Raw genomic sequence first — 8,977 nt, 5'->3', positions numbered from 1 at the left:
CAGGGAGATGCCTGTAAAATGTGCGAGGCAACTGGGCTGAACTCTAGCATTGAGTGTGCAGGGCTCCCTCGACCTCTCCCTGCTTACCCTCGCGGCTTCTGCCAGGCGGGCGCCTGATCTGATCACCGCCGTGGAGGCCCCTGAAATGTGGAGGCCCCAGGCGCGCGCCTCCTGCGCCTGTGCGGAAATCCGCCGCTGAGCACTAGGAATAACAAATTGATGACTAGAACCAAAGGCAGCAGGCTATCCCAAAGACATTAAAGCCTGTGGCGAGAAGTTCAAAAAATGGACTAAAGAGTAGCAGAAGATGAAAAAGCAAAAGGAACATCAGAAGCCAAAGGAAGAATTGAGCTACAACATTGTCCTAAAGCTTATTTTGGGGTACAGAAATTGAATCAACACACTAAAGTATTTTACCAGAGTAAAGTAAGGGTGATAGCTGGGATACCTCAGGAGTGAGTAAACTGTCTCCCGAGTAATTTGTATGATAGTTCTGGTAAAGAAATCAAACATAATTTATAGCCCATTCCTACTCTGGAGAAAAAACTGACAAAGTGAGCTTGCTACATCTAGCAGCTGGCTGATTTTTAGAAAGAGTCTGATAAAGGAATCTACAGTAGTGGCCAAAATTGTGGAAACCTTTTGGGAAAAGTGTATTTTTGAGGTTTGATGGCTAATAACACCACTTCTTTTTGGAGTAGGACCATAAAATTATATATCAATGGAAAGATAATTTAATCAAGAATGTAATGCAACAAAGTTTGTTCAATTATCTGTACTGTATTCTATGAAAACATATAACCAAATAACCAGAAAAAGGAAGCACAACTTGCTTAGGTTGATATCAGGTAGCTTTCCTTCATCTGATTGTAGCCAATAAGCACGAGTGTGTTATGTGATTGCTATCAAGTTGGTTGGGGTTTTTGTGTTCTTTCATTTAGTGAGCTTGTAAAACATAATATAATTAAAGTAATGGTGCAAAGAGTTGACTGGTCACCCAGTTATAAAGAAATTAGAAGAAAAATTGGTGGAAACTTAACCAAAGGTGGCATTTCTACTGTACACTTTTTCCAAAAGGTTTCCACAATTTTGGCCACTACTGTAATTCAAACTTTTTCAGGAGTAAATATATATTGGAGCTTCAGGGTCAGTATTCAACTTATTGCTGTTAATATGTGGTCACTAAGAATCAGCAATGATTTGATGGCACACAATCTATCAATCGGTTTGTTGATTTGGTTTTCTGTTATTATTCATGGTTTATTATATTATTTGAAGTATTATAGGGGGCCTCCTTTACTAAGGCAATAGTTAGAGAAGTAGCAAACAAAATAATAAGGGTTAAGTAGCTTCATATTTATTTTATTTATCCAATAGATATTTGACCTATGCGCTGTATTTTTTTTTCCTAAACAGAAATGTTTCTAGCTTTTTTAATAAATTTCTGTATGGACTGCTAGTGTGAGTAATTAGTGCCAGGTTGTTCTAAAACAAACACTTTTTGCACCAAAAGGAATTATTCTTCCAGTTGTTTCTTATGGATACTCACCATAACATCATTATAGATCTGGGTCTGGAAAGAGTTAAGTTATAATATATACAGATGTTACCATGTATGTATGAATGGCAATTTTGAATTATCTTGTCCTGGAAACTTGTGTCAGATTAGGTTTTTCTTTCAATATGTATTTTATGGGGTTTTTTTTAAATTTGGTGTTAAGATTATTGCCTTCAAACATGCTAATATACAACCCAAATGTATTGTCCCACCATTGTATAGTGAGGCTTAAGGCTTTGTGCCATGCTTCCATGTCAACAGATACCAGAATACCTTCTGGATATGGGTTAACTGAGAAAAATACATGATTTTATGGTTGGTCATTAATGATATATGATTTGATGCAACCTTCCTCATTTGGTGTCCTCTTCGTGTTAGGAATACGCATTCTACTTACAATAGCAATGGTATCTCTGAACTGCAGACTACTAGCATATTAATGCATTGTAAAACAAAGTGCGCTAAAGAATGAAATAATTGCTGTCTATCTGCCACTTTTCATATTCACCCACTTTTGGAACCTTATTCTACTACCACCGAAAAATATATGGATCTTGTTTAAAAGGCAGTTACCCTTGCTTAAAAGCCATGTGCACCTAGCCTAAAAGATAACAGGGGATCCATGATACCACAGTGCTTAAAAATGCAGTTTGTACAACAATGAAATGAGTTAATACACTATGCTAACTGGCAATAAGCACAAGCAGTAAATTGAAAGGGCCTCAGAATATCTTTCCCCAGTAGCAAATTATGCACGAATCAATTCTCATAATGGCTGCGCACACTGGAGTTGCCAGATGATAAATCAGAGTGGGAATTTCTAGCCCTACCCAGATCTCAAACTGCCTGAACTTAGGCAACTGTCAGAAAATATTAATAGCCTCAACTCCTTTTATTAAGTTGTTAGTGCAACAGACCCACCTCGGCAGATGGTCCCATTCCCCACATATCCAGGTTTGCAGGTGCAGCGATGTCCTCTGATTGTATTGGTACAGATTGCATTCTCATCACAGTTGTGCTGTCCACTGTCACATTCATCACGCTCTACAAAAACAAAAGCAATGCAAGAAAATGTGAGGGAGAGGAAAGGTAGAATAAATTTTCAGCTTGCTGATCTGNGTTCTATCTATTTCAAATTGGTGTGTAATCTTAGATAGTCATCAAAAACACAAAGTGTCACTGATATTCAATTTCTGATTGCACTATATACAAGTGTCTGTGGAGATTCTCAATCAAATCCCACTTCTTTAAAAGGTAACTGGACTTTCTTGCTTTTTTTTTCTTTGAAAATGTTTCACTTCTCATCCAAGAAGTTTTTTCATTTAGAAGCTTCCTAGATGAGAAGAAAAATATATTCAAAGAATCTGATTATGAGCCTCCAGCTATTAATTTACCTACTTGATATCCATCCATGAATATCTGAAGGCTGCAGATACAAGCCTATAATTGTATTACTAGATACCATACAATGGGGAATGATTATGCTGATCAGGATTATGATGTACAAACTAATTTCAGAGGAAGAATTGGATGGATCTCTATTTTGGATGTGTAATAAAAAAAGGAGATGACATCTATTATCATATCCAAATAAGAAATAGTTTTAATGAGAAACACTTAAAAATTTAAAAATATAAATAGATTTGAATCTATAACAGAGGCTATACATTCCCTAAGTGCAAAAAAGAATTACTGTATGTTTCATTGACAAGACATAAGCTAAAGAGAAAACAAGTTCACAAAAAACAGAAAGTCACAGAAGTTTTATATCACCCATGGTTATTAATTCTGCGTTATCCAATTGTAGAATAGAAAAAACAAACAAGAGCAGGCAAAATCATTATGCTGGAAATATAATTATGATAACAAATAACTTGGTGAAATAATTGTAGCAAACTCAATCAATTTAGCTTCTGTACAGTTAGAAGAAAAAAGTAATTTGGGCAAGAATAACTTCTCAAAATGGAATTGCAATTAGGTAATTCTTGAGCACAAACTTTATATATATATAAAAAAAATAAACAGTTCATAAAGACTTTTAAAATTGCTAGAATATTTATGAGCACTTAATTTATGCCTGAATTAGTTGTAAAATCTCCCTCTCTGATGGCTACATTATTACCAAATACTTGGATTTTCATTTGCTATCTACTGAAACAAGAATAGGAAACTACATAGACTGGTCCCCTTCAGCTACTATTTCATCATGCATGTAATTAACATTCTATATGACATACATAATCAAGTTATCTACATTAGTTTCTTCAAAAAAAGGATTATAGGAAATTTTAAGATACATTTCTTTGACACATCTAAAAATTATTCCTCTACCAACCCAACACTTGAGAAGATATGAAAAGTTGAGAAAAAAACAATAAAGAAAAACTTAAAAAATAAGTCAAGAAATATAGGCTATTCCAGCTATATGATTAAAAACAGCAGGCTGAACATTTGATGCAGTAAAATCAGAAAATAATATTAAAACCCTGAAAGAACCAGTCTTAACTTTCTCTGTAAAACATAATTATGAGTAGAAGGGTAGCCTGATTTCTGTAGGAAGGGTTCCATGATCATGTGCTGAGTAATCACTAGTCTAATATTTGTAACTGGTACATGAAAGTATCATATCACTAATAATAATAAAAAATCCAATAATTTTGTTTGTTTCCTTATTTTATAGATTAAGCACTAGAACCAGTGCTTTTTTTCTAAAAAAAAAAAAAGGTGTCGGAACTCACACACATCATACAACCCGCCTTGCCTACCCTACAAGGTTCCATCCAAAAAAGGTGCCGGAACTCCGTTCTGGGCGTTCTATGAGAAAAAAAGCCCTGACTAGAACAGTATTACATATGAGTGGTCCATGGTTTTTAGTGTCCCATTATTCATTTTCAGAATTTCCTGTTGCTCATTAACTTAACCTATATATTTTGCCTTTGTGAAACAGAGGGCATCCAGCACTAGGAATAACAAATTGATGACTAGAACCAAAGGCAGCAGGCTATCCCAAAGACATTAAAGCCTGTGGCGAGAAGTTCAAAAAATGGACTAAAGAGTAGCAGAAGATGAAAAAGCAAAAGGAACATCAGAAGCCAAAGGAAGAATTGAGCTACAACATTGTCCTAAAGCTTATTTTGGGGTACAGAAATTGAATCAACACACTAAAGTATTTTACCAGAGTAAAGTAAGGGTGATAGCTGGGATACCTCAGGAGTGAGTAAACTGTCTCCCGAGTAATTTGTATGATAGTTCTGGTAAAGAAATCAAACAGAATTTATAGCCCATTCCTACTCTGGAGAAAAAAAACTGACAAAGTGAGCTTGCTACATCTAGCAGCTGGCTGATTTTTAGAAAGAGTCTGATAAAGGAATCTACAGTAGTGGCCAAAATTGTGGAAACCTTTTGGGAAAAGTGTATTTGTGAGGTTTGATGGCTAATAACACCACTTTTTTGGGGAGTAGGACCATAAAATTATATATCAATGGAAAGATAATTTAATCAAGAATGTAATGCTACAAAGTTTGTTCAATTATCTGTACTGTATTCAATGAAAACATATAACCAAATAACCAGAAAAAGGAAGCACAACTTGCTTAGGTTGATATCAGGTAGCTTTTCTTCATCTGATTGTAACCAATAAGCACGAGTGTTTAGAGAACCAATCTTGTCATCTTGTTTTGGCAATGAGCCAATCAGATTACAGTAGGATTCAGTTACTGATGTCATGTATTGAAGCTGAGAGGAGGACATTTGTCAGTGTGTTATGTGATCGCTATCAAGTTGGTTGGGGTTTTTGTGTTCTTTCATTTGTAAAACATAATAAAATTAAAGTAATGGTGCAAAGAGTTGACTGGTCACCCAGTTATAAAGAAATTAGAAAAAAAATTGGTGGAAACTTAACCAAAGGTGGCATTTCTACTGTACACTTTTTCCAAAAGGTTTCCACAATTTTGGCCACAACTGTAATTCAAACTTTTTCAGGAGTAAATATATATTGGAGCTTCAGGGTCAGTATTCAACTTATTGCTGTTAATATGTGGTCACTAAGAATCAGCAATGATTTGATGGCACATAATCAATCAATCAATCGGTTTGTTGATTTGGTTTTCTGTTATTATTCATGGTTTATTATATTATTTGAAGTATTATAGGGGGCCTCCTTTACTAAGGCAATAGTAAAGAGAAGTAGCAAACAAAATAATAAGGGTTAAGTAGCTTCAAATTTGTTTTATTTATCCAATAGATATTTGACCTATGTGCTGTATTTTTTTTTTGCTAAACAGAAATGTTTCTAGGTTTCTTAATAAATTTCTGTATGGACTGCTAGTGTGAGTAATTAGTGCCAGGTTGTTCTAAAACAAACACTTTTTGTACCAAAAGGAATTATTCTTCCAGCTGTTTCTTATGGATACTCACCATAGCATCATTATAGATCTGGGTCTGGAAAGAGTTAAGTTATAATATATACAGATGTTACCATGTATGTATGAATGCCAATTTTGAATTATCTTGTCCTGGAAACTTGTGTCAGATTAGGTTTTTCTTTCAGCATGTACTGATTATTATGGTTTTTTTTAAAATTTGGTGTTAAGATTATTGCCTTCAAACATGCTAATATACAACCCAAATGTATTGTCCCACCATTGTATAGTGTGGCTTAAAGCTTTGTGCCATGCTTCCATGTCAACAGATACCAGAATACCTTCTGTATATGGGTTAACTGAGAAAAATACATGATTTTATGGTTGGTCATTAATGATATATGATTTGATGCAACCTTCCTCATTTGGTGTCCTCTTCGTGTTAGGAATACGCATTCTACTTACAATAGCAATGGTATCTCTGAACTGCAGACTACTAGCATATTAATGCATTGTAAAACAAAGTGCGCTAAAGAATGAAATAATTGCTGTCTATCTGCCACTTTTCATATTCACCCACTTTTGGAACCTTATTCTACTACCACCGAAAAATATATGGATCTTGTTTAAAAGGCACTTACCCTTGCTTAAAAGCCATGTGCACCTAGCCTAAAAGATAACAGGGGATCCATGATACCACAATGCTTAAAAATGCAGTTTGTACAACAATGAAATGAGTTAATACACTATGCTAACTGGCAATAAGCACAAGCAGTAAATTGAAAGGGCCTCAGAATATCTTTCCCCAGTAGCAAATTATGCACGAATCAATTCTCATAATGGCTGCGCACACTGGAGTTGCCAGATGATAAATCAGAGTGGGAATTTCTAGCCCTACCCAGATCTCAAACTGCCTGAACTTACACAACTGTCAGAAAATATTAATAGCCTCAACTCCTTTTATTAAGTTGTTAGTGCAACAGACCTACCTCGGCAGATGGTCCCATTCCCCACATATCCAGGTTTGCAGGTGCAGCGATGTCCTCTGATTGTATTGGTACAGATTGCATTCTCATCACAGTTGTGCTGTCCACTGTCACATTCATCACGCTCTACAAAAACAAAAGCAATGCAAGAAAATGTGAGGGAGAGGAAAGGTAGAATAAATTTTCAGCTTGCTGATCTGACATTTCAAAAGTCATTTATAACTAGTGACTGTATTGCTACGACAGACGAACAGCACAAAAGAGGCATTGGAGAAATGTGATATCAAGTCCATTTCAGGTTATGATTTATATCTGGTCATCGCATTTTATTTGAGATATGGGGAAAGACACTACCTGATAAAAAGTATTAGCAAAGAAGAACTGAGTAAAACAAAATGTTGAATACTGATTTATTTCCAAAGCATCATTCATCATGTTTGTTCTGATGCTACATGCTACTCATTAGATCAATTTAGAATAGCTATCTAGGACACATCTTTGTATACTGCATTTGGTTCCTGGTTAGAGTTAACAATATTATCTCTTTTACGTATCTTTGGAACATCGAACTTGGTAGAGTGGCCTCAATTTTAAGAAGCATTACTATTTTATTTGATTCAATAAATTAGAAATAAATATGCTTCCTGAAATTCAGATAGGACCAACTATGCCAAAGGGGTTTAAAGATGAGTTAGGAAAGAGAAACATCTTCTCACTCCATCTCAAGATAAACATTTCTAAACTGGGTGTCTTAACATACTGTATATCTACCTTTTCTAATGATGTCAACCATATTTTTTTAATAGGGGATACCAGCTTGCATGTTACTTTAAAGACACACTGTATCTAGCAGTTTTATTTATTTTGCACCCTAATAAAAAATCAACTGTAGGGCATTTAACCTGGTATCGTAGAAGGGAAGTTTTCTCTACTGCTTTCTCTACTGTGATTCCAAATCCCAGTGAATCTCCTTTGCCAACAAGTTGTATTGTCAAAATTGAATTCATTCATTTCATGACCAGGTTTTGGATGTATATTTATTGCTGCTGAAAGTCCAGCTGGCAGCAAGGAAAACAAATGAAAAAAGCCAACACTTCTTGCATCCTACTTTCTTTTCACTAAAGAGACACAAAAAAAGGTATAACTATTTTCTATGTCTTCAAAGGTCGGTAATCTTAGTTGAAACCTAAACCCCAAATCATTATGGCTTCATTTCTAATAAAATGATAATTACCAATTTTATTTTACAACTGGACTAAATATCCACTTTTTTTTATTTATACAGTATTGTATATACCACCCAATTCCATGGACTCCAAGGTGGTTTTCAGGAAATGTCTCATTCCAAATGTACAGAACTTAATTGAAAAATGAGATAATAATTTGCTAAATAATAACAATTTATGGCAGTCCTAATAGTACTCAGTGGTCTACAGAACAGCCAGATTTTAAGCATTTCTTAAAGGCCAGGAGGTTAGGAATATTCTGGAGCTTGAAACACAAACTGTTCCAAAGCATGAGGGCAGCAACTATAAGGATGCATTGCAGGCCCCTTCACACTTTGAGGGGTTGGAACCTCTATCCTAGAATGCACAGGGTGAGTCAAATCTTAATGGGAGAGATGGTCTGGCAAGTACCAAGAGGCAAGCCATATAGGGCTTTAAACACAATATCCATGGTTTTTAATTGGATCCAGAAGCAACTTAATAACCAGTACAGCAATCATAGCTTAGGTTTTACATAGCTCATCTTCTATCATTTGGTTAGCAGATTGTCCACTGTGCTGTGAACCAACTGAAGCTTCCAAGTTATCTTCAAAGATATATTATGTGTTGTGTGTCATGGCAGTCTAGACATTAAGTGATCAGGGCATTCGGGGAGCCATTGTCAGGACCACACTTCTCATTACTTAGCAGCACTTTAAAAAGCAAATATGGTCAGCAAGCAAAACTTGCTACAAATCTCATACTGATCAAGACTTAATACTCTAGTATTCCTGTAGCTGAGCCTATTGCCTTTCAAAATGCATCTGCAGAACAATTATTATCTCAAAGCTAGCGGCAGTTATGGTT

General features: G+C 35.4%; 1 protein-coding gene across 1 annotated transcript in view; it reads right to left on the bottom strand.

Moving 5' to 3' along the window:
- Positions 1-2,479: 2,479 nt before the first annotated feature.
- LOC107296259 (protein kinase C-binding protein NELL1-like) overlaps positions 2,480-8,977 on the bottom strand; it is a gene marked incomplete at its 3' end in the record, with an annotated part of 376,505 nt that continues 370,007 nt past the window's right edge. The window contains exons 14-15 of the mRNA XM_015825608.1: positions 6,909-7,031; positions 2,480-2,602 (exon numbers count right to left, since the gene is read on the bottom strand). Of these exons, the coding sequence (XP_015681094.1) occupies positions 2,480-2,602; positions 6,909-7,031 (246 nt within the window). The remainder of the gene's footprint in view (positions 2,603-6,908; positions 7,032-8,977) is intronic.

This window comes from Protobothrops mucrosquamatus, unplaced genomic scaffold (genome assembly GCF_001527695.2).
Source record: "Protobothrops mucrosquamatus isolate PMUCROS unplaced genomic scaffold, P.Mucros_1.0 scaffold2711, whole genome shotgun sequence".
Classification (NCBI taxonomy): Eukaryota; Metazoa; Chordata; class Lepidosauria; order Squamata; family Viperidae; genus Protobothrops; species Protobothrops mucrosquamatus.
This window is presented reverse-complemented; position numbering and strand designations above follow the sequence as displayed.